The sequence below is a fragment of the Stigmatopora nigra genome, chromosome 20, assembly GCF_051989575.1.
Source record: "Stigmatopora nigra isolate UIUO_SnigA chromosome 20, RoL_Snig_1.1, whole genome shotgun sequence".
NCBI lineage: Eukaryota > Metazoa > Chordata > Actinopteri > Syngnathiformes > Syngnathidae > Stigmatopora > Stigmatopora nigra.
Window position 1 is genome coordinate 7,914,039 of NC_135527.1, and position 26,587 is coordinate 7,940,625.

Genomic DNA, 26,587 nt, shown 5'->3' on the forward strand with positions numbered 1-26,587 from the left:
GGTCTTCGTCTGCGTCGCCATTTTTTGTCTTCGTCTGCGTCGCCATTTTTTGTCTTCGTCTGCGTCGCCCCCTGCGGACTTAAGTTTTAAGTGGCTTTGGACTTACCTCTTCGGTGGCTTCTGACCTACCTCTTAAGTGTCCTGTCTTCGTCTGCGTCGCCATCTTTAGTCTTCAGTTTTTGTCTTCATCTTCGGTCTAAGTCTTCATCTTGGGTCATCTGTCTTGGGTCATCTGTCTTGGGTCATCTGTCTTGGGTCATCTGTCTTGGGTCATCTGTCTTGGGTCATCTGTCTTGGGTCATCTGTCTTGGGTCATCTGTCTTGGGTCATCTGTCTTGGGTCATCTGTCTTGGGTCATCTGTCTTGGGTCATCTGTCTTGGGTCATCTGTCTTGGGTCATCTGTCTTGGGTCATCTGTCTTGGGTCATCTGTCTTGGGTCATCTGTCTTGGGTCATCTGTCTTGGGTCATCTGTCTTGGGTCTGTCTTCATCTTCGGTCATCTGTCTTGGGACTTCGTCTGCGTCGCCATTTTTTGTCTTCGTCTGCGTCGCCATTTTTTGTCTTCGTCTGCGTCGCCATTTTTTGTCTTCGTCTGCGTCGCCCCCTGCGGACTTAAGTTTTAAGTGGCTTTGGACTTACCTCTTCGGTGGCTTCTGACCTACCTCTTAAGTGTCCTGTCTTCGTCTGCGTCGCCATCTTTAGTCTTCAGTTTTTGTCTTCATCTTCGGTCTAAGTCTTCATCTTGGGTCATCTGTCTTGGGTCATCTGTCTTGGGTCATCTGTCTTGGGTCATCTGTCTTGGGTCATCTGTCTTGGGTCATCTGTCTTGGGTCATCTGTCTTGGGTCATCTGTCTTGGGTCATCTGTCTTGGGTCATCTGTCTTGGGTCATCTGTCTTGGGTCATCTGTCTTGGGTCTGTCTTCATCTTCGGTCATCTGTCTTGGGTCTTCGTCTGCGTCGCCATTTTTTGTCTTCGTCTGCGTCGCCATTTTTTGTCTTCGTCTGCGTCGCCCCCTGCGGACTTAAGTTTTAAGTGGCTTTGGACTTACCTCTTCGGTGGCTTCTGACCTACCTCTTAAGTGTCCTGTCTTCGTCTGCGTCGCCATCTTTAGTCTTCAGTTTTTGTCTTCATCTTCGGTCTAAGTCTTCATCTTGGGTCATCTGTCTTGGGTCATCTGTCTTGGGTCATCTGTCTTGGGTCATCTGTCTTGGGTCATCTGTCTTGGGTCATCTGTCTTGGGTCATCTGTCTTGGGTCATCTGTCTTGGGTCATCTGTCTTGGGTCATCTGTCTTGGGTCATCTGTCTTGGGTCATCTGTCTTGGGTCATCTGTCTTGGGTCATCTGTCTTGGGTCATCTGTCTTGGGTCTGTCTTCATCTTCGGTCATCTGTCTTGGGTCTTCGTCTGCGTCGCCATTTTTTGTCTTCGTCTGCGTCGCCATTTTTTGTCTTCGTCTGCGTCGCCCCCTGCGGACTTAAGTTTTAAGTGGCTTTGGACTTACCTCTTCGGTGGCTTCTGACCTACCTCTTAAGTGTCCTGTCTTCGTCTGCGTCGCCATCTTTAGTCTTCAGTTTTTGTCTTCATCTTCGGTCTAAGTCTTCATCTTGGGTCATCTGTCTTGGGTCATGTCTTGGGTCATCTGTCTTGGGTCATCTGTCTTGGGTCATCTGTCTTGGGTCATCTGTCTTGGGTCATCTGTCTTGGGTCATCTGTCTTGGGTCATCTGTCTTGGGTCATCTGTCTTGGGTCTGTCTTCATCTTCGGTCATCTGTCTTGGGTCTTCGTCTGCGTCGCCATTTTTTGTCTTCGTCTGCGTCGCCATTTTTTGTCTTCGTCTGCGTCGCCATTTTTTGTCTTCGTCTGCGTCGCCCCCTGCGGACTTAAGTTTTAAGTGGCTTTGGACTTACCTCTTCGGTGGCTTCTGACCTACCTCTTAAGTGTCCTGTCTTCGTCTGCGTCGCCATCTTTAGTCTTCAGTTTTTGTCTTCATCTTCGGTCTAAGTCTTCATCTTGGGTCATCTGTCTTGGGTCATCTGTCTTGGGTCATCTGTCTTGGGTCATCTGTCTTGGGTCATCTGTCTTGGGTCATCTGTCTTGGGTCATCTGTCTTGGGTCATCTGTCTTGGGTCATCTGTCTTGGGTCATCTGTCTTGGGTCATCTGTCTTGGGTCATCTGTCTTGGGTCATCTGTCTTGGGTCATCTGTCTTGGGTCTGTCTTCATCTTCGGTCATCTGTCTTGGGACTTCGTCTGCGTCGCCATTTTTTGTCTTCGTCTGCGTCGCCATTTTTTGTCTTCGTCTGCGTCGCCATTTTTTGTCTTCGTCTGCGTCGCCCCCTGCGGACTTAAGTTTTAAGTGGCTTTGGACTTACCTCTTCGGTGGCTTCTGACCTACCTCTTAAGTGTCCTGTCTTCGTCTGCGTCGCCATCTTTAGTCTTCAGTTTTTGTCTTCATCTTCGGTCTAAGTCTTCATCTTGGGTCATCTGTCTTGGGTCATCTGTCTTGGGTCATCTGTCTTGGGTCATCTGTCTTGGGTCATCTGTCTTGGGTCATCTGTCTTGGGTCATCTGTCTTGGGTCATCTGTCTTGGGTCATCTGTCTTGGGTCATCTGTCTTGGGTCATCTGTCTTGGGTCATCTGTCTTGGGTCATCTGTCTTGGGTCATCTGTCTTGGGTCTGTCTTCATCTTCGGTCATCTGTCTTGGGTCTTCGTCTGCGTCGCCATTTTTTGTCTTCGTCTGCGTCGCCATTTTTTGTCTTCGTCTGCGTCGCCCCCTGCGGACTTAAGTTTTAAGTGGCTTTGGACTTACCTCTTCGGTGGCTTCTGACCTACCTCTTAAGTGTCCTGTCTTCGTCTGCGTCGCCATCTTTAGTCTTCAGTTTTTGTCTTCATCTTCGGTCTAAGTCTTCATCTTGGGTCATCTGTCTTGGGTCATCTGTCTTGGGTCATCTGTCTTGGGTCATCTGTCTTGGGTCATCTGTCTTGGGTCATCTGTCTTGGGTCATCTGTCTTGGGTCATCTGTCTTGGGTCATCTGTCTTGGGTCATCTGTCTTGGGTCATCTGTCTTGGGTCATCTGTCTTGGGTCATCTGTCTTGGGTCATCTGTCTTGGGTCTGTCTTCATCTTCGGTCATCTGTCTTGGGTCTTCGTCTGCGTCGCCATTTTTTGTCTTCGTCTGCGTCGCCATTTTTTGTCTTCGTCTGCGTCGCCCCCTGCGGACTTAAGTTTTAAGTGGCTTTGGACTTACCTCTTCGGTGGCTTCTGACCTACCTCTTAAGTGTCCTGTCTTCGTCTGCGTCGCCATCTTTAGTCTTCAGTTTTTGTCTTCATCTTCGGTCTAAGTCTTCATCTTGGGTCATCTGTCTTGGGTCATCTGTCTTGGGTCATCTGTCTTGGGTCATCTGTCTTGGGTCATCTGTCTTGGGTCATCTGTCTTGGGTCATCTGTCTTGGGTCATCTGTCTTGGGTCATCTGTCTTGGGTCATCTGTCTTGGGTCTGTCTTCATCTTCGGTCATCTGTCTTGGGTCTTCGTCTGCGTCGCCATTTTTTGTCTTCGTCTGCGTCGCCATTTTTTGTCTTCGTCTGCGTCGCCATTTTTTGTCTTCGTCTGCGTCGCCCCCTGCGGACTTAAGTTTTAAGTGGCTTTGGACTTACCTCTTCGGTGGCTTCTGACCTACCTCTTAAGTGTCCTGTCTTCGTCTGCGTCGCCATCTTTAGTCTTCAGTTTTTGTCTTCATCTTCGGTCTAAGTCTTCATCTTGGGTCATCTGTCTTGGGTCATCTGTCTTGGGTCATCTGTCTTGGGTCATCTGTCTTGGGTCATCTGTCTTGGGTCATCTGTCTTGGGTCATCTGTCTTGGGTCATCTGTCTTGGGTCATCTGTCTTGGGTCATCTGTCTTGGGTCATCTGTCTTGGGTCATCTGTCTTGGGTCTGTCTTCATCTTCGGTCATCTGTCTTGGGTCTTCGTCTGCGTCGCCATTTTTTGTCTTCGTCTGCGTCGCCATTTTTTGTCTTCGTCTGCGTCGCCCCCTGCGGACCTAAGTTTTAAGTGGCTTTGGACTTACCTCTTCGGTGGCTTCTGACCTACCTCTTAAGTGTCCTGTCTTCGTCTGCGTCGCCATCTTTAGTCTTCAGTTTTTGTCTTCATCTTCGGTCTAAGTCTTCATCTTGGGTCATCTGTCTTGGGTCATCTGTCTTGGGTCATCTGTCTTGGGTCATCTGTCTTGGGTCATCTGTCTTGGGTCATCTGTCTTGGGTCATCTGTCTTGGGTCATCTGTCTTGGGTCATCTGTCTTGGGTCATCTGTCTTGGGTCATCTGTCTTGGGTCATCTGTCTTGGGTCATCTGTCTTGGGTCATCTGTCTTGGGTCATCTGTCTTGGGTCATCTGTCTTGGGTCATCTGTCTTGGGTCATCTGTCTTGGGTCTGTCTTCATCTTCGGTCATCTGTCTTGGGACTTCGTCTGCGTCGCCATTTTTTGTCTTCGTCTGCGTCGCCATTTTTTGTCTTCGTCTGCGTCGCCATTTTTTGTCTTCGTCTGCGTCGCCCCCTGCGGACTTAAGTTTTAAGTGGCTTTGGACTTACCTCTTCGGTGGCTTCTGACCTACCTCTTAAGTGTCCTGTCTTCGTCTGCGTCGCCATCTTCAGTCTTCAGTTTTTGTCTTCATCTTCGGTCTAAGTCTTCATCTTGGGTCATCTGTCTTGGGTCATCTGTCTTGGGTCATCTGTCTTGGGTCATCTGTCTTGGGTCATCTGTCTTGGGTCATCTGTCTTGGGTCATCTGTCTTGGGTCATCTGTCTTGGGTCATCTGTCTTGGGTCATCTGTCTTGGGTCATCTGTCTTGGGTCATCTGTCTTGGGTCATCTGTCTTGGGTCATCTGTCTTGGGTCATCTGTCTTGGGTCATCTGTCTTGGGTCATCTGTCTTGGGTCATCTGTCTTGGGTCATCTGTCTTGGGTCATCTGTCTTGGGTCATCTGTCTTGGGTCATCTGTCTTGGGTCATCTGTCTTGGGTCATCTGTCTTGGGTCTGTCTTCATCTTCGGTCATCTGTCTTGGGACTTCGTCTGCGTCGCCATTTTTTGTCTTCGTCTGCGTCGCCATTTTTTGTCTTCGTCTGCGTCGCCATTTTTTGTCTTCGTCTGCGTCGCCCCCTGCGGACTTAAGTTTTAAGTGGCTTTGGACTTACCTCTTCGGTGGCTTCTGACCTACCTCTTAAGTGTCCTGTCTTCGTCTGCGTCGCCATCTTTAGTCTTCAGTTTTTGTCTTCATCTTCGGTCTAAGTCTTCATCTTGGGTCATCTGTCTTGGGTCATCTGTCTTGGGTCATCTGTCTTGGGTCATCTGTCTTGGGTCATCTGTCTTGGGTCATCTGTCTTGGGTCATCTGTCTTGGGTCATCTGTCTTGGGTCATCTGTCTTGGGTCATCTGTCTTGGGTCATCTGTCTTGGGTCATCTGTCTTGGGTCATCTGTCTTGGGTCATCTGTCTTGGGTCATCTGTCTTGGGTCATCTGTCTTGGGTCATCTGTCTTGGGTCATCTGTCTTGGGTCATCTGTCTTGGGTCATCTGTCTTGGGTCATCTGTCTTGGGTCATCTGTCTTGGGTCATCTGTCTTGGGTCATCTGTCTTGGGTCATCTGTCTTGGGTCATCTGTCTTGGGTCATCTGTCTTGGGTCATCTGTCTTGGGTCATCTGTCTTGGGTCTGTCTTCATCTTCGGTCATCTGTCTTGGGACTTCGTCTGCGTCGCCATTTTTTGTCTTCGTCTGCGTCGCCATTTTTTGTCTTCGTCTGCGTCGCCATTTTTTGTCTTCGTCTGCGTCGCCCCCTGCGGACTTAAGTTTTAAGTGGCTTTGGACTTACCTCTTCGGTGGCTTCTGACCTACCTCTTAAGTGTCCTGTCTTCGTCTGCGTCGCCATCTTTAGTCTTCAGTTTTTGTCTTCATCTTCGGTCTAAGTCTTCATCTTGGGTCATCTGTCTTGGGTCATCTGTCTTGGGTCATCTGTCTTGGGTCATCTGTCTTGGGTCATCTGTCTTGGGTCATCTGTCTTGGGTCATCTGTCTTGGGTCATCTGTCTTGGGTCATCTGTCTTGGGTCATCTGTCTTGGGTCATCTGTCTTGGGTCATCTGTCTTGGGTCATCTGTCTTGGGTCATCTGTCTTGGGTCATCTGTCTTGGGTCATCTGTCTTGGGTCATCTGTCTTGGGTCATCTGTCTTGGGTCATCTGTCTTGGGTCATCTGTCTTGGGTCATCTGTCTTGGGTCATCTGTCTTGGGTCTGTCTTCATCTTCGGTCATCTGTCTTGGGACTTCGTCTGCGTCGCCATTTTTTGTCTTCGTCTGCGTCGCCATTTTTTGTCTTCGTCTGCGTCGCCATTTTTTGTCTTCGTCTGCGTCGCCCCCTGCGGACTTAAGTTTTAAGTGGCTTTGGACTTACCTCTTCGGTGGCTTCTGACCTACCTCTTAAGTGTCCTGTCTTCGTCTGCGTCGCCATCTTTAGTCTTCAGTTTTTGTCTTCATCTTCGGTCTAAGTCTTCATCTTGGGTCATCTGTCTTGGGTCATCTGTCTTGGGTCATCTGTCTTGGGTCATCTGTCTTGGGTCATCTGTCTTGGGTCATCTGTCTTGGGTCATCTGTCTTGGGTCATCTGTCTTGGGTCATCTGTCTTGGGTCATCTGTCTTGGGTCATCTGTCTTGGGTCATCTGTCTTGGGTCATCTGTCTTGGGTCATCTGTCTTGGGTCATCTGTCTTGGGTCATCTGTCTTGGGTCATCTGTCTTGGGTCATCTGTCTTGGGTCATCTGTCTTGGGTCATCTGTCTTGGGTCATCTGTCTTGGGTCATCTGTCTTGGGTCTGTCTTCATCTTCGGTCATCTGTCTTGGGTCTTCGTCTGCGTCGCCATTTTTTGTCTTCGTCTGCGTCGCCATTTTTTGTCTTCGTCTGCGTCGCCCCCTGCGGACTTAAGTTTTAAGTGGCTTTGGACTTACCTCTTCGGTGGCTTCTGACCTACCTCTTAAGTGTCCTGTCTTCGTCTGCGTCGCCATCTTTAGTCTTCAGTTTTTGTCTTCATCTTCGGTCTAAGTCTTCATCTTGGGTCATCTGTCTTGGGTCATTTGTCTTGGGTCATCTGTCTTGGGTCATCTGTCTTGGGTCATCTGTCTTGGGTCATCTGTCTTGGGTCATCTGTCTTGGGTCATCTGTCTTGGGTCATCTGTCTTTGGTCATCTGTCTTGGGTCATCTGTCTTGGGTCATCTGTCTTGGGTCATCTGTCTTGGGTCATCTGTCTTGGGTCATCTGTCTTGGGTCATCTGTCTTGGGTCTGTCTTCATCTTCGGTCATCTGTCTTGGGTCTTCGTCTGCGTCGCCATTTTTTGTCTTCGTCTGCGTCGCCATTTTTTGTCTTCGTCTGCGTCGCCCCCTGCGGACTTAAGTTTTAAGTGGCTTTGGACTTACCTCTTCGGTGGCTTCTGACCTACCTCTTAAGTGTCCTGTCTTCGTCTGCGTCGCCATCTTTAGTCTTCAGTTTTTGTCTTCATCTTCGGTCTAAGTCTTCATCTTGGGTCATCTGTCTTGGGTCATCTGTCTTGGGTCATCTGTCTTGGGTCATCTGTCTTGGGTCATCTGTCTTGGGTCATCTGTCTTGGGTCATCTGTCTTGGGTCATCTGTCTTGGGTCATCTGTCTTGGGTCATCTGTCTTGGGTCATCTGTCTTGGGTCATCTGTCTTGGGTCATCTGTCTTGGGTCATCTGTCTTGGGTCATCTGTCTTGGGTCATCTGTCTTGGGTCATCTGTCTTGGGTCTGTCTTCATCTTCGGTCATCTGTCTTGGGACTTCGTCTGCGTCGCCATTTTTTGTCTTCGTCTGCGTCGCCATTTTTTGTCTTCGTCTGCGTCGCCATTTTTTGTCTTCGTCTGCGTCGCCCCCTGCGGACTTAAGTTTTAAGTGGCTTTGGACTTACCTCTTCGGTGGCTTCTGACCTACCTCTTAAGTGTCCTGTCTTCGTCTGCGTCGCCATCTTTAGTCTTCAGTTTTTGTCTTCATCTTCGGTCTAAGTCTTCATCTTGGGTCATCTGTCTTGGGTCATCTGTCTTGGGTCATCTGTCTTGGGTCATCTGTCTTGGGTCATCTGTCTTGGGTCATCTGTCTTGGGTCATCTGTCTTGGGTCATCTGTCTTGGGTCATCTGTCTTGGGTCTGTCTTCATCTTCGGTCATCTGTCTTGGGACTTCGTCTGCGTCGCCATTTTTTGTCTTCGTCTGCGTCGCCATTTTTTGTCTTCGTCTGCGTCGCCATTTTTTGTCTTCGTCTGCGTCGCCCCCTGCGGACTTAAGTTTTAAGTGGCTTTGGACTTACCTCTTCGGTGGCTTCTGACCTACCTCTTAAGTGTCCTGTCTTCGTCTGCGTCGCCATCTTTAGTCTTCAGTTTTTGTCTTCATCTTCGGTCTAAGTCTTCATCTTGGGTCATCTGTCTTGGGTCATCTGTCTTGGGTCATCTGTCTTGGGTCATCTGTCTTGGGTCATCTGTCTTGGGTCATCTGTCTTGGGTCATCTGTCTTGGGTCATCTGTCTTGGGTCATCTGTCTTGGGTCATCTGTCTTGGGTCATCTGTCTTGGGTCATCTGTCTTGGGTCATCTGTCTTGGGTCATCTGTCTTGGGTCATCTGTCTTGGGTCATCTGTCTTGGGTCATCTGTCTTGGGTCATCTGTCTTGGGTCATCTGTCTTGGGTCATCTGTCTTGGGTCTGTCTTCATCTTCGGTCATCTGTCTTGGGACTTCGTCTGCGTCGCCATTTTTTGTCTTCGTCTGCGTCGCCATTTTTTGTCTTCGTCTGCGTCGCCATTTTTTGTCTTTGTCTGCGTCGCCCCCTGCGGACTTAAGTTTTAAGTGGCTTTGGACTTACCTCTTCGGTGGCTTCTGACCTACCTCTTAAGTGTCCTGTCTTCGTCTGCGTCGCCATCTTTAGTCTTCAGTTTTTGTCTTCATCTTCGGTCTAAGTCTTCATCTTGGGTCATCTGTCTTGGGTCATCTGTCTTGGGTCATCTGTCTTGGGTCATCTGTCTTGGGTCATCTGTCTTGGGTCATCTGTCTTGGGTCATCTGTCTTGGGTCATCTGTCTTGGGTCATCTGTCTTGGGTCATCTGTCTTGGGTCATCTGTCTTGGGTCATCTGTCTTGGGTCATCTGTCTTGGGTCATCTGTCTTGGGTCATCTGTCTTGGGTCATCTGTCTTGGGTCATCTGTCTTGGGTCTGTCTTCATCTTCGGTCATCTGTCTTGGGTCTTCGTCTGCGTCGCCATTTTTTGTCTTCGTCTGCGTCGCCATTTTTTGTCTTCGTCTGCGTCGCCCCCTGCGGACTTAAGTTTTAAGTGGCTTTGGACTTACCTCTTCGGTGGCTTCTGACCTACCTCTTAAGTGTCCTGTCTTCGTCTGCGTCGCCATCTTTAGTCTTCAGTTTTTGTCTTCATCTTCGGTCTAAGTCTTCATCTTGGGTCATCTGTCTTGGGTCATCTGTCTTGGGTCATCTGTCTTGGGTCATCTGTCTTGGGTCATCTGTCTTGGGTCATCTGTCTTGGGTCATCTGTCTTGGGTCATCTGTCTTGGGTCATCTGTCTTGGGTCATCTGTCTTGGGTCTGTCTTCATCTTCGGTCATCTGTCTTGGGTCTTCGTCTGCGTCGCCATTTTTTGTCTTCGTCTGCGTCGCCATTTTTTGTCTTCGTCTGCGTCGCCATTTTTTGTCTTCGTCTGCGTCGCCCCCTGCGGACTTAAGTTTTAAGTGGCTTTGGACTTACCTCTTCGGTGGCTTCTGACCTACCTCTTAAGTGTCCTGTCTTCGTCTGCGTCGCCATCTTTAGTCTTCAGTTTTTGTCTTCATCTTCGGTCTAAGTCTTCATCTTGGGTCATCTGTCTTGGGTCATCTGTCTTGGGTCATCTGTCTTGGGTCATCTGTCTTGGGTCATCTGTCTTGGGTCATCTGTCTTGGGTCATCTGTCTTGGGTCATCTGTCTTGGGTCATCTGTCTTGGGTCATCTGTCTTGGGTCATCTGTCTTGGGTCATCTGTCTTGGGTCATCTGTCTTGGGTCTGTCTTCATCTTCGGTCATCTGTCTTGGGTCTTCGTCTGCGTCGCCATTTTTTGTCTTCGTCTGCGTCGCCATTTTTTGTCTTCGTCTGCGTCGCCCCCTGCGGACTTAAGTTTTAAGTGGCTTTGGACTTACCTCTTCGGTGGCTTCTGACCTACCTCTTAAGTGTCCTGTCTTCGTCTGCGTCGCCATCTTTAGTCTTCAGTTTTTGTCTTCATCTTCGGTCTAAGTCTTCATCTTGGGTCATCTGTCTTGGGTCATCTGTCTTGGGTCATCTGTCTTGGGTCATCTGTCTTGGGTCATCTGTCTTGGGTCTGTCTTCATCTTCGGTCATCTGTCTTGGGACTTCGTCTGCGTCGCCATTTTTTGTCTTCGTCTGCGTCGCCATTTTTTGTCTTCGTCTGCGTCGCCATTTTTTGTCTTCGTCTGCGTCGCCCCCTGCGGACTTAAGTTTTAAGTGGCTTTGGACTTACCTCTTCGGTGGCTTCTGACCTACCTCTTAAGTGTCCTGTCTTCGTCTGCGTCGCCATCTTTAGTCTTCAGTTTTTGTCTTCATCTTCGGTCTAAGTCTTCATCTTGGGTCATCTGTCTTGGGTCATCTGTCTTGGGTCATCTGTCTTGGGTCATCTGTCTTGGGTCATCTGTCTTGGGTCATCTGTCTTGGGTCATCTGTCTTGGGTCATCTGTCTTGGGTCATCTGTCTTGGGTCATCTGTCTTGGGTCATCTGTCTTGGGTCATCTGTCTTGGGTCATCTGTCTTGGGTCATCTGTCTTGGGTCATCTGTCTTGGGTCATCTGTCTTGGGTCTGTCTTCATCTTCGGTCATCTGTCTTGGGTCTTCGTCTGCGTCGCCATTTTTTGTCTTCGTCTGCGTCGCCATTTTTTGTCTTCGTCTGCGTCGCCCCCTGCGGACTTAAGTTTTAAGTGGCTTTGGACTTACCTCTTCGGTGGCTTCTGACCTACCTCTTAAGTGTCCTGTCTTCGTCTGCGTCGCCATCTTTAGTCTTCAGTTTTTGTCTTCATCTTCGGTCTAAGTCTTCATCTTGGGTCATCTGTCTTGGGTCATGTCTTGGGTCATCTGTCTTGGGTCATCTGTCTTGGGTCATCTGTCTTGGGTCATCTGTCTTGGGTCATCTGTCTTGGGTCATCTGTCTTGGGTCTGTCTTCATCTTCGGTCATCTGTCTTGGGTCTTCGTCTGCGTCGCCATTTTTTGTCTTCGTCTGCGTCGCCATTTTTTGTCTTCGTCTGCGTCGCCATTTTTTGTCTTCGTCTGCGTCGCCCCCTGCGGACTTAAGTTTTAAGTGGCTTTGGACTTACCTCTTCGGTGGCTTCTGACCTACCTCTTAAGTGTCCTGTCTTCGTCTGCGTCGCCATCTTTAGTCTTCAGTTTTTGTCTTCATCTTCGGTCTAAGTCTTCATCTTGGGTCATCTGTCTTGGGTCATCTGTCTTGGGTCATCTGTCTTGGGTCATCTGTCTTGGGTCATCTGTCTTGGGTCATCTGTCTTGGGTCATCTGTCTTGGGTCATCTGTCTTGGGTCATCTGTCTTGGGTCATCTGTCTTGGGTCATCTGTCTTGGGTCATCTGTCTTGGGTCATCTGTCTTGGGTCATCTGTCTTGGGTCTGTCTTCATCTTCGGTCATCTGTCTTGGGACTTCGTCTGCGTCGCCATTTTTTGTCTTCGTCTGCGTCGCCTTTTTTTGTCTTCGTCTGCGTCGCCATTTTTTGTCTTCGTCTGCGTCGCCCCCTGCGGACTTAAGTTTTAAGTGGCTTTGGACTTACCTCTTCGGTGGCTTCTGACCTACCTCTTAAGTGTCCTGTCTTCGTCTGCGTCGCCATCTTTAGTCTTCAGTTTTTGTCTTCATCTTCGGTCTAAGTCTTCATCTTGGGTCATCTGTCTTGGGTCATCTGTCTTGGGTCATCTGTCTTGGGTCATCTGTCTTGGGTCATCTGTCTTGGGTCATCTGTCTTGGGTCATCTGTCTTGGGTCATCTGTCTTGGGTCATCTGTCTTGGGTCATCTGTCTTGGGTCATCTGTCTTGGGTCTGTCTTCATCTTCGGTCATCTGTCTTGGGTCTTCGTCTGCGTCGCCATTTTTTGTCTTCGTCTGCGTCGCCATTTTTTGTCTTCGTCTGCGTCGCCCCCTGCGGACTTAAGTTTTAAGTGGCTTTGGACTTACCTCTTCGGTGGCTTCTGACCTACCTCTTAAGTGTCCTGTCTTCGTCTGCGTCGCCATCTTTAGTCTTCAGTTTTTGTCTTCATCTTCGGTCTAAGTCTTCATCTTGGGTCATCTGTCTTGGGTCATCTGTCTTGGGTCATCTGTCTTGGGTCATCTGTCTTGGGTCATCTGTCTTGGGTCATCTGTCTTGGGTCATCTGTCTTGGGTCATCTGTCTTGGGTCATCTGTCTTGGGTCATCTGTCTTGGGTCATCTGTCTTGGGTCATCTGTCTTGGGTCATCTGTCTTGGGTCATCTGTCTTGGGTCATCTGTCTTGGGTCATCTGTCTTGGGTCATCTGTCTTGGGTCATCTGTCTTGGGTCTGTCTTCATCTTCGGTCATCTGTCTTGGGTCTTCGTCTGCGTCGCCATTTTTTGTCTTCGTCTGCGTCGCCCCCTGCGGACTTAAGTTTTAAGTGGCTTTGGACTTACCTCTTCGGTGGCTTCTGACCTACCTCTTAAGTGTCCTGTCTTCGTCTGCGTCGCCATCTTTAGTCTTCAGTTTTTGTCTTCATCTTCGGTCTAAGTCTTCATCTTGGGTCATCTGTCTTGGGTCATCTGTCTTGGGTCATCTGTCTTGGGTCATCTGTCTTGGGTCATCTGTCTTGGGTCATCTGTCTTGGGTCATCTGTCTTGGGTCATCTGTCTTGGGTCATCTGTCTTGGGTCATCTGTCTTGGGTCATCTGTCTTGGGTCATCTGTCTTGGGTCTGTCTTCATCTTCGGTCATCTGTCTTGGGTCTTCGTCTGCGTCGCCATTTTTTGTCTTCGTCTGCGTCGCCATTTTTTGTCTTCGTCTGCGTCGCCATTTTTTGTCTTCGTCTGCGTCGCCCCCTGCGGACTTAAGTTTTAAGTGGCTTTGGACTTACCTCTTCGGTGGCTTCTGACCTACCTCTTAAGTGTCCTGTCTTCGTCTGCGTCGCCATCTTTAGTCTTCAGTTTTTGTCTTCATCTTCGGTCTAAGTCTTCATCTTGGGTCATCTGTCTTGGGTCATCTGTCTTGGGTCATCTGTCTTGGGTCATCTGTCTTGGGTCATCTGTCTTGGGTCATCTGTCTTGGGTCTGTCTTCATCTTCGGTCATCTGTCTTGGGTCTTCGTCTGCGTCGCCATTTTTTGTCTTCGTCTGCGTCGCCATTTTTTGTCTTCGTCTGCGTCGCCCCCTGCGGACTTAAGTGGCTTTGGACTTACCTCTTCGGTGGCTTTGGACCTACCTCTTAAGTGTCCTGTCTTCGTCGCCATCTATAGTCTGTGTATGTGTATGCATATACATGTGTGTATTTGTATGTGTAGGGCATATACATTTGTGTATTTGTATGACTATGCATATACATGTGTGAATTTGTATATGTATGCATATACATGTGTGTATTTGTATGTATATACACATACATGTGTGTATTTGTATGTGTAGGGCATATACATTTGTGTATTTGTATGACTATGCATAAACATGTGTGTATTTGTATGTGTATGCACATACATGTGTGTATTTGTATGTGTAGGGCATATACATTTGTGTATTTGTATGACTATGCATATACATGTATGTATTTGTATGTGTATGCATATACATGTGTGTATTTGTATGTGTATGCATATACACATGTATTTGTATGTGTATGCATAAACATGTGTGTATTTGTATGTGTAGGGCATATACATTTGTGTATTTGTATGACTATTCATATACATGTGTGTATTTGTATGGGTATGAATATACACATGTGTATTTGTATGTGTATGCATATACATGTCTGTATTTTTATGACTATGCATATACATGTGTATTTGTATGTGTATGCATATACATGTGTGTATTTGTATGTGTATGCATATACATGTGTGTATTTGTATGTGTATGCATATACATGTGTGTATTTGTATATGTATGCATATACATGTGTATTTGAATGTATATACACGTGTATTTGTATGTGTATGCAAAAACATGTTTGTATTTGTATGTGTATGTATATACATGTGTGCATTTGTATTTGTAAGCATATACACATGTGTATTTGTATGTATATGCATAAACATGTGTGTATATGTATGTGTATGCATAAACATGTGTATTTGTATGTGGAGGGCATATAATTTGTGTATTTATATGACAATGCATATACATGTGTGTATTTGTATGTGTATGTATAAACATGTGTGTATTTGTATGTGTAGGGCATATACATTTGTGTATTTGTATGACTATGCATATACATGTGTGTATTTGTATGTGTATGCATATACATGTGTATTTGTATGTTTATGCATATACATGTGTGTATTTGTATGCATATACACGTGTGTATTTGAATGCATATAGATGTGTGTATTTGTATATGTACACATATACATGTGTGTATTTGTATGCATATACACATGTGTATTTGTATGTGTATGCATAAACATGTGTGTATTTGTATGTGTAGGGCATATACATTTGTGTATTTGTGTGTATGCATATACATGTGTGTATTTGTATGTGAATGCATAAACGTGTGTATTTGTATGTGTAGGGCATATACATTTGTGTATTTGTATGACTATGCATATACATGTGTGTATTTGTATGTGTATGCATATACATGTGTGCATTTGTATGTGTATGCATATATGTGTGTATTTGTATATGTGTGCATATACATGTGTATTTGAATGTATATACACGTGTATTTGTATGTGTATGCAAAAACATGTTTGTATTTGTATGTGTATGCATATACATGTGTGTATTTGTATTTGTAAGCATATACACATCAGTATTTGTATGTATATGCATAAACATGTGTGTATATGTATGTGTATGCATAAACATGTGTATTTGTATGTGGAGGGCATATAATTTGTGTATTTATATGACAATGCATATACATGTGTGTATTTGTATGTGCAGGGCATATACATATGTGTATTTATATGACTATGCATATACATGTGTGTATTTGTATGTGTATGCATATACATGTGTGTATTTGTATGTTTATGCATATACATGTGTGTATTTGTATGCATATACACATGTGTGTATTTGTATGCATATAGATGTGTGTATTTGTATATGTACACATATACATGTGTGTATTTGTATGCATATACACATGTGTATTTGTATGTGTATGCATAGACATGTGTGTATTTGTATGTGTAGGGCATATACATTTGTGTATTTGTATGTGTATGCATATACATGTGTGTATTTGTATGTGAATGCATAAACATGTGTGTATTTGTATGTGTAGGGCATATACATTTGTGTATTTGTATGACTATGCATATACATGTGTGTATTTGTATGTGTATGCATATACATGTGTATTTGTATATGTATGCATATACATGTTTGTATTTGTATATGTATGCATAAACATGTGTGTATTTGTATGTGTAGGGCATATACATTTGTGTATTTATATGACTATGCATATACATGTGTGTATTTGTATGTGTATGCATATACATGTGTGTATTTTTGTGTATGCATATACATGTGTGTAATTGTGTGTATGCATATACATGTGTGTATTTTTGTGTATGCATATACATGTGTGTAATTGTGTGTATGCATATACATGTGTGTATTTTTGTGTATGCATATACATGTGTATTTGTACGTGTATGCATATACATGTCTGTATTTTTATGACTCTGCGTATACATGTGTATTTGTATGTGTGCATATACATGTGTGTATTTGTATGTGTATGCATATACATGTGTGTATTTGTATGTGTATGCATATACATGTGTGTACTTGTATATGTATGCATATACATGTGTGTATTTGTATGTGTATGCATATACATGTTTATTTGTATGTGTATGCATATACATGTGTGTACTTGTATATGTATGCATATACGTGTGTATTTGTATGTGTATGCATATACACATGTATTTGTATGTGTATGCATATACATGTGTTTATTTGTATGTGTATGCATATACATGTGTGTACTTGTATATGTATGCATATACATGTGTGTATTTGTATGTGTATGCATAAACATGTGTATTTGTATGTGTATGCATATACACATGTATTTGTATGTGTATGCATAAACATGTGTGTATTTGTATGTGTAGGGCATATACATTTGTGTATTTGTATGACTATTCATATACATGTGTGTATTTGTATGTGTATGCATATATATGTGTATTTTTGTGTATTGATATACATGTGTTTTTGTATGACTATGCATATACATGTGTGTATGTTTGTGTATGTACATTTGTATATATGAAGTGGATTTTATTGAATTGTCATAATACAAGTATCATTAGATTCAACCTTCAACATGTGGTGTGCTCATAAAAAAAATCACCAAAACATATAAATGCATGTTCAACAAAAATTAAATGAATAAATGGTCACACAAATAATTAATTAGTTAGCAATACAAAAGTGACTATAGTGATTATTAAAGTCTCAAAAGTAGTTCTTTGAAATGCCACCTGCTATCAAAAACTCGGCCTTTGAAATGCCACCTGCTAGCGGCTAATGTGGGCCCTGCAACCATTTCCACGTGGAACGAAATTTTACTGGTCTCGAAAAAGTACTTTTATATTTTTTTTTATAGGTCGTCTGAGTTGTTATAATCTTTTACCGATAAGGTTTTTAAGTCACATTCGACGGGAATAACTGGTTACTCAAACGCTGAGGCCAAATTAGCACTTTAAATGCCACCAGCTATGGACTATCCTCGGCCTTTTCAATGCCACCTGCTGGCGGCTAAAGTAGCCCTTGCAGCTATTTCCACGAGGAACGGACTTTTACTTTTCTCGAAAAAAGTACTTTAAAAAATTTAATTTTGGTCATCTTAGCTGTTATAAACTTTTACCGATTGGGATTTTGGTCACTTTTGATGGTAATATCTGGTTTCTAAATACGTAGTGGCCCTTTAAAAGCCACCTGCTATCGAATGAACTAGGCCCTTTCCACGTGTAACGGTATTCGATTCAACTCGACGGAAAACTAGCATTTTTTACATTTAAATCTCAATATAGCGAAATCAAAGCATTTAATACATTCCAACACAATTAAAATGGTATTCGGTAGCGGCAAAACTAGGCCTTACATACATTTTTACTTGTTACAGTTGTACACTTGTCTCGGCAGTCCTTAAACTTTTTTTTTCGTCTAAACTTTGATAAACTATTACCGAAAAGGGCTTTTTGCCACTTTTGACGGAATTACCTGGTTGTTGGTCTTCAGAAATTTGTAGAAAAAAATGGATGTTTGATTTCCAAGGTTAGGACGACGGCGGGGAGCACTTCCTTTGTCTTCGAATTTTACCTGAAAAAAGTCTCTAAAGTTCACCCCCTGACTGGAAAATTGCTAATATAATGTCCAAACATGGTAATAAAGAGTTTCTTACCGAATACTTTCTTTTCCAACTTGAGTGAAGAAGAGCAAAACTTTTTTCCGAAATTTACAGTATACACTGAGATTTACAGTATCGGAGATGTAGGACTTGTCGCCCCCGCCGCACCTTGACTTAATGAGCATTCAAATGAATTTGAAAGAATACAACTCACCCAAGTATCGCGAGGTTGTCCCGTTTGGGGAGGGGGAGTCACATTAGAAAATCGTTTCTGGAAGGTTCTGATCAATGTCCATTTAAAAGTACCATTCAATTGAATTTGAATGTATACAACTCAACAAAGCATCGCGAGATTGGGGAGGGGGCTTCAAATTAGACCATTGTTTCTGGAAAGTTCTAATAAATGTCCATTAAAAAAAACTTTGCTTGGCTCTCTTTTCTACCACATTTAATGATATTTTATCGAATAATAAAAACGAACAATTAAAATATTTGTTCATATAAAGTATAAGGAAAAAGTGACTTTTTTAAATTAATGTTCATAACTTTAATGACATGAATACCGTTGACAACAACACATTACATGGACTCGGGGATATAATTATATTATAATTACGTTATTATTATTATCATTATTATACATGTTATATACATGTATTATTATTATATATGTTTATATACATGTATTACTATTATATATGTTTTTACACATGTATTACAATTATATACGTCTTCATACATGTAATAGTACTATTTATGTTTTTATATATGTATTACTATTATATGTCTTCATACATGTATTACTACTATATATTAGTTTACATGTGTTACTATTATGTATGTTTTTATCCATGTATTACTATTATGTATGTGTTTATACATGTATTACAATTATATATGTCTTCATACATGTAATAGTACTATTTATGTTTTTATACATGTATTACTATTATATGTCTTCATACATGTATTACTACTATATATTTGTTTACATGTATTACTATTATGTATGTTTTTATACATGTATTACAATTATATATGTCTTCATACATGTAATAGTACTATTTATGTTTTTATACATGTATTATTATTATGTGTCTTCATACATGTATTACTACTATATATTTGTTTACAAGTGTTACTATTATGTATGTTTTTATACATGTATTACTATTATATGACTTCATAAATGTATTACTACTATATGTTTGTTTGCAGGTATTACTACTATATGTTTGTTTACTTGTATTACTATTATATACCTTTTGATACATGTATTACTATTATATATATTATACAACATATGTATATATACATTACTTATACTTATACTTGTTTTCTGAATCTATTTATCAGTAATTCTATTCTTTATGTTTCTAAATCCCTTCTATTCAAAATACATAACCCTTTTCTTATATTAATATATGGAAAGCACCAGTCAATAAAGTTACACTCAATTTAGGTTAGCAAATATATTTAAATATCTTTATTTCTCTTTTGAGCACAATGACCATATGGCGTTATTACATTTGACTTGTAATCATGACAACAAGCAGCAATATCACGTTTGGCGGAATAAAACACTGTCGGGAAAAACCATCTGGAATGACCTCTTGAACGGCGTCATGCAAAGTTGATGGCGCTCTGCCAGGAACTCGTAGCAGAGCGCTATGTTATTTTCTTTTGGTTAGTTTTACGTCAGCGCTGGGCAAAACCGACAACATCGTCCCGGCGCTCCCATTTCATCAAGCATTAGGGACGACAAGGTGGTTTGAAATAAATTACTAATCCTATCAAATGAACACAGTGGTCTCTATTCAAACACACCCTATTTACATATTCCAGAAAAAAATGAACATAAACAGTCTTTAAGCACAAATCAAAGTACACAACCAGATATATCTTGTCTCTCTATCGTTTCCTATCCGGACTTGATATGTACTTGCAAGGAAAATCTATACCGGACATCATAAGTCGTTGATATGTTATTTCTGCTATGTGCTTCGCCGAGGTCTGGCTCACAGTTACCATGGCGACCGAGAGGGAAGCTGCAAAAGTTCAGAACCGGACGGCGAACAAAAATGGCGAAAGGATAAAAGTCAAGTCTTGGTCACAAATGTTAGAACCGCACACAAATACGTTCACGCAACTTTCCCGAATAAGGAACACGAGACGTCAAATAGCGCCTCGTGAGTGCAATCATGCCGGAACCCAACACGGGAGGCCCCAAAGAAGAAGAAATAAAATAGCCCCAAAACACTCATTTTAAAGAATTTCATTCTCACCGCGATTTTCTGAAGAACGCAAATCTCTTTACGATGGGTTACCTTGACGACAAAAGCAAATGGGAGACACACGTCTGTGGAAACCATCACCAAACTACAAAATACACGCTGGATAAACTTGACCGAGGTTAGTTATTGAGGGAATTTCATTGGGAACATTACAAAATAGGAATGCTTGGATAAAATGGCGGCCACGGCCTGCTAGTTTGGGGCTCTTGGGGTCTTTTCTGCCTTCAAGATGGCGCTATTAGCATTCGTAAGCTAATTTGGACTATTAGTGATCATGTTTAAGCCTCATTGGCATTAGAATTCCTAGAATTGAACTCAACAATTGCTAAAACCATTGACAGGTTTAACTATTATAACTCAACCATCACAATTCGATCTCATTAGAATTCATCGCAATGGTTAATGCACTTGTTAGCCTCAAAATGGCGGCGAAAGAGTCGACTCTGACCTTAGAAATGAATTTGTAACATGATAATATAAACAAAACCCTGCCTAGTGTGTATTTTGGAACATTTAGGACTTGGAAAATGGCGTCTGTTGAGCGCAAAAGTTAGATTTTGTCTGCCGGTTGAAAATGAAAGCTCCCGAAAATAAACAAATAAGGGAAACATCCAAATGCGGGCGGGGCTTAACCGTCAAACGAAGAATAACCGTGTTCGGGAGAGTACAAATACGAGCGTGGTGGTGTTATTTCCACCGCTTTTTGCTCAAGGTTGCAGTTGCGTGCGAGAGCTAGCCGGCCTGCTGTTGTTGGGCGCTAGGTGCTTTCACGCTTTCTTAGGAGGCGGTGCCAACTTGATGATCTCATCTTCGGACGGCTGGCGGATGATGTCTGAAAGCAAACCAGAGAAAAGTTCAGAAAAAGTACATGCTAAGTGGCTAGCAGTAGCTTTGCATATATGAGACATGAAAACGAGGCCCGTTTTGGTTAAATTGTCTCAATGACTCTTTGCAGAGGATAAAAAATCGGTCTACCTTTGTACTTCTTGGCTGACGGGATGCGGGTAAGCTTGGTATCGATCTCGTCGTCCTCGTCCATCTTCAGCACGATGGTGCGATACTCAATCACCCGGGTCAAAAGGTCTGGGCGTCGCGAGATCTCAAAGATGTGCTCCATGTAGGACAAGTTGTCTACGGAAACAAGGGTGACGGAGTCAGAGCTCGCTATTTACACCTCGGCCTTTAGTCTTACCATGAGCCAGCTTGTCGTTCTTCTCCAGGTAGGCGAACCAGTCCTTGCAGGACACAATGGCGTCACCGTGCTCTTCTGGGATGTCCTCCTTACATGCCGACTTGAGCTGCTCCAGGTCTTCATTGGTGATGTTGTCGGAAAGGTCGCTGAGCAGGGAGCGGTACTCCGCCATCTTCCGCAAATGTAAACAATCATCATTTCAGGAAGAGCTTAATATGACCTACATAGGACAGATGTCGTTCTTGCAATCGGACACTGGAGGTCGCTACAGCCTCAGAGTATATTCAAGGTGGCAGGTTCTTGCCAGTAGACGTCCAATCCGTTTCAAGTGGGAGGTTGGCAGTATACAAACATGGCTGTGGAGGATTCAGCCAATGCTGCTTTTGTTCAAGAACACAATCAACAGAGCAACACAGGGACACCCTCCCTGGATCCAGCCCTGACACCCTACCCTACCCTACCCTACCCCCACACTGTGACTTGACAAAAACGGGCGTGATACGCTCCTGTCATGTTGTACAATCGTTATCGCAAAGTAGTACAAGAAGCAGTGACATGGCATGAAATGCAGGACCCGTGTATCCCCCTGGGGGGGGGGAAAGTAAACCCCCCACTTGGGGATAAGCATGAAGACAGTGTTCGCTTCTCATTCCCTTGAATACAAACAAAGCTTTGTGTTCATGGCGACTACATGCAGCGGCACCTCAATTATTGCTGCCATTGACGGTGAGGGACGTCAAGTTTGTTTTGACTGGGGGACGCCCCTTTTTTGGGGGGTTATGGAATGATTTTTGGGATTGTTATTTGATTCTGTTGAAGGGGATAGTTGTTTCTGTTCATTTTTTTGCAGATTTGTGGATGGATGTGACGGATTCATATTGGAACTGAATCAGAACTGGTTTATCTTTGTGGGTTTTTCAGATTTGTTCCGATTAGGACGCCGACGGCTACGATTACCCTCGCCGGTTGTAGCGAGAGGCGGCGGGATTTTGACCGGATTAACGAATTAGGCCTGACGGTGCTTCTGTGATTGGACGCCGTCTTTGTCTGGCTGTGCGCCCTTTGACCCGAGATTCACCCTCGCAAACACAAAACGGGCACAGGTGGGTTTGGTATGAGGACAAATGAACTCCATGGGATGAACTGAACTGTCTTACCGCTACTGGGTAGGAAGTTAGACTTGCCCGCAAGTAAATCGGCCATCCAGTACTTTTCTTTGTGTCTTTGTTGGCCTTTTGGCTTCGAGTTCTTTCGGACTAGAAATGCATCTTCCATCTGTATGCGAACCACGTCTTTGCGTACCCACAAGTTGTTTTTTTGCGGTTATAAAGCTACGGGGGCTAACATGATGAATGGGAAACTCATTAGCTAGCCAAAAGCATCCACGTATCAATACTGAAATGCAGTATTTTGTCAACAATTGGTGTTTTTGCACTACTAGAGACAATAAACAAATATTAGCATTCACCGCTATTGCATTTAGCTTTAGTACACATCGCTAAAAACTTAATATGGCAGCAACAGAAACAGATTTAAATATAATCTCCAAATGAAAGGTCGCGGCCCCCCGCCGGGATGTTGTCGCCATGGTAACGGCCGCCGATGTCGGACCCGACTCGCCGAACGTAGCGAGAGAAAGCCCAACACAGATGTGAGCAAATCTGCTTTTCTGCTCAATGGCAAGCGGGCCAATGGCCTACATTTGGCGGCGCAGATTAGCGCTTCACATAACGTGCACGGATGAGCGCCGCTCGCTCTGATAAAACCGCCGCCGCAAATGACAATCTCCAGCTACTACCAGATCGTCCGTGGCGTAGCTACTCGGCCATTTTGTTTGGCGGTCGGCGATTTGAGGAGCCTTCAATGACCACCTTCTACCTTTCAGTTCCATTAAAAGAAGCTAACCAGCTAACTCATTAGCTACCATTAAGTTTGCTACCATTTGAAATGGGAGGGTCATTCAATGCCACACCTCTCTAATCTTTGACATCTTCCACGTAAAATCATGCCTAATTCTCTCTGTCTACCTTTATGTAATTTGGGAGAAAATGATTCGCCATCTTCTCGCCACTAGAGGAATTTTTTCACCTCTGATACAGTTGCCATGGCAACGACCAAAGCCAAGCATGCACTAATAGTCACAGGGTCGCTAGGAAACCGTCTCCATTGTAACATTATCCATAACTACATCCATAATCGTTAAAACTGTTGATGTTAGATTAGTCTTAATCGTTTTTTGTGAGACTTTTAAGAGTAAATGTTGGACTATCTATTCATATTATAGAATAAACCAAATGATTATGCTAGCTGCAACCCTCCCACACTAAATTGATTGGACATAGATGCTAATAATGGCTAAATATGGCCTAAAATATACATTATATTGATATTTCTTGCACTGATCATAATATTCTACACTATATTGGATGTCTATCACCACTACTAATGAATTTAAAGTTGTTTTCAATCCAATTCTGTTAAAACAATTGAATTGAATGATATTTTGCAAGGTAGATGCTTCGTTATCCAGGAAGCTATACAGCGGATAAAAATATCCCAGCGCCTCCGGGAGGAAGAGGAGGAGGAGGAAGAAGAGGAGGAAGGGGGGGATGGAGGGCGCTGTGTGCTTATTGAACCAGTGCGGAAGAGTCCATCACCCCCTCCCAATGCCGACCCCCTTCACACCCTCCCCCCCACAACTCTCGCAAGAGTGGCTTTCGAGTCGACGTCACAATCCCGAAAAAAAATCTCCATCGTAAATGAAAAGATGAGTCATTCATTTTTAAAAATATAGGAAATTGTATACTATGAATGTCGTCATTTTTTCAGGTTAGTCAATTCATTTTTGTACTACTTTTTGGCTTCATTTTAAAGATAATCCCATCAGTACCATTGACAAATTTCTACCAAACCACCCACTTCCAATAAATTGGACATCCAGTGCTGTCAAAGGCATCCCATTGGTTTTGATTGACAGATAAAATTAGGAGATGAATCAAACAGTTCTACAGATTAATCTGTCGACTCATTTTAGTATCAAGGGCGGCCAATGAGTTGCTCTAATTTTACTTCTAATCCGTCAAAGTGAGTTAATGAGTAGCAGGGTTCATCCCCAAAAGCAACACTGGTTTGTCTGTCACTGTCCAATTCAAGTTAAGGCAGACGAGTAACAGTCTAAAGAACTTCCTGCCTAGAGGACAAAGCTCTCTCTGTTCCGTTTTCGTACCAACCAACCGCGGGATCGTTTTGTTAAAAAAAGGACAAAATTAGTCTGTTTCTCAGCTGATGTCTGAAAGGGACTTTTTCTTTTGGCAGTTTCGGATGTTCTCCTGACAAAAACAGGAAGCAAGGAAACAAAAAAACGACTTGGCTTACACATGGCTCTCCAAAAAGCTGAGTCACATGCATTAAAAACACGTGTTGATCTGGAGGATGCGGACTTGGACTCAATGAAAAACCACAAGAGGCCTGTACTGACCCGGCCCAAAATCTGCTAAAGTCATTTTCTGTCTTATAAAAAGGCTCATGTACTTCTCTTACCACACAAAATGCAACCAAATCGCCATTTTTGTCTCAATAAAGTTCTTCCATCCCTATTACCGTACCTTACTGCTCCACAAAAAACCCAAAAGACACAGTTTGGATCATGAAAAACTCATCAATTCACTTCAACTTAGTCTCATTCCTTGAAATGTCACAAAAATAAAGCCAAAGGACGACTTTTATTGAAAACCAGTTTTTCCCAACACTTTAGTTTCTTGGCAGGGAGTCTTTACATATTTTTGCCTAAAAACATCAGGCCTTACACGATACATTTGGTATAAAATAGTCCCAAATTGGGTGCCAGATTACCCAAAACAAAATTGAACATACACAGAACTTCCTAAACTGAAGGTGCCACTGGATGGCGCCAAGTTCCACAATAGCTCCTCAGGCCCGAATGCAAAAAACTGCAAGTAGGTGAGTTTTAAAGGATTGACAGGGCAGCTCCACCAAAAATCGACTCGTGACTACACAGGGGTCGACTCTTGTGCCAAGTGGTCTGAACATCCCCAAACAAGGGTGAGGGTGTCACGCAATTTCCGACCCAGAACCCCCCCCCCAGAATCAATTCCTCACCTCGCGCGTGGCGATGAAGCTCGATGTTGGAGGCGGACTCGAGTCGGAGCCGGTAAGACCGAGGCAGACGATTGCCAGAGGATGTAAAAACTCCTTGATGAAGAGGAGAGAGGGTGAGGATGAGGAGAGGGTGGCTCCTCAGCGTGGGAACTCAAACCGTGTCGTGGACGCGCCCACGATGCCCGTGAACGCTCTCTGCAAAAGAGTGAACAGAAAACCGGCCACCAAGCATGGAAACGCCTTTCCCGTCTCTGTCTCTCGGTCTCTCTCCCTGCCTAACCCTCCTCCCCTTCTCTCCCCCATCCCTCCCTCTCTCTCTATCTTGGTCACGCTCCAACCAGAGCTTCCAGAGATTGTCTATAAACAAAAAGAAGGATCCCTCTAACCAACTCCATCCCTCAATCCAAGTCCCCAAAACCCTCTGGACAAGATAGAAGACAAAACTTGCCAGAATCGGACTTATACCATCCCAACAATTTTGCTTTTGCAAACATAGCACCCCCAATCAGAGTGAGCACTCCCTGTGCGGTCTTTTCATCCGATTCCATGGTTTTTAGTCACACACACACACACATTTTTCCCTGCTGATGTCACCAGCGCCTTCCGGCCTTCAAATCCCTGCTGCCGCTATTCCGACTCCATCCCCAAATGTTAAATAACTTGGCCAAGTTCCATTGAAATCCTTGGCTGTCATTTAAAAGCGCTAGGCTACTACTAGCGCTAAACACATGGGTGGTACAGTGTATCCTGGCCAGAGGAAGACACAATCTTATTTGTCAACTTATTTGAATGACAATAAACATCCCTACCCAATAGAAGTTGGAGGTTTAGCCAATAGTAAACGAATATTTTGATCTGGTTTCTTCCTTCCAAGTCAAATAGTCTCCAGATATCACTTCGTATCTAGTCCCCTTGTCTTTGGAGTTGATTCAAATTGTTGTTGTTAGTGTTACTTAACCATTGGAATCAAATAATCTAGCAACTATCGAGTATGAGTCAGCGATGCAGGACCCAGGAGGGGTCTGACCACCAATCTGTTGACAAGATCTTCAGAAATGAGCGCAGAACATGTTTTGGTGCCAAACACCTACTCTTCCTCGCCCTCATTGTAATCGTCCTCCTAGCAACCCACACTTTATGCCTTGGTTTTGTCCTTGTATCATACTTAAATCTTCACAAAAGCGCCTATGAAATTGTTAGCGTCGCTCATTAGCGAGCACAAATGAATTTGAATGAATTGGAAGGCTTTTGTGGCTTGGAAAATGTGTCAACGTGACAGCTGGAGTTTGAGTGGAGGATGAGAGGCTGCATAGCAACCGCAAAACACACACTTGCAAGCTTCATCCTGCAA

The 26,587-nt window shown here is 43.9% G+C and overlaps 1 protein-coding gene across 1 annotated transcript; it reads right to left on the reverse strand.

Annotated features, from left to right (window-relative positions):
• Positions 1-19,088: 19,088 nt before the first annotated feature.
• On the reverse strand, positions 19,089-25,518 carry pea15 (proliferation and apoptosis adaptor protein 15). Its single transcript, XM_077742209.1, has 4 exons — positions 25,237-25,518; positions 21,118-21,289; positions 20,901-21,056; positions 19,089-20,757 (listed from the first exon to the last, which is right to left on the reverse strand). Exons 2-4 carry the CDS (start codon positions 21,287-21,289, stop codon positions 20,693-20,695), a joined length of 393 nt encoding a protein of 130 aa, XP_077598335.1. The 5' UTR covers positions 25,237-25,518; the 3' UTR covers positions 19,089-20,692.
• Between the last annotated feature and the right edge of the window lie 1,069 nt (positions 25,519-26,587).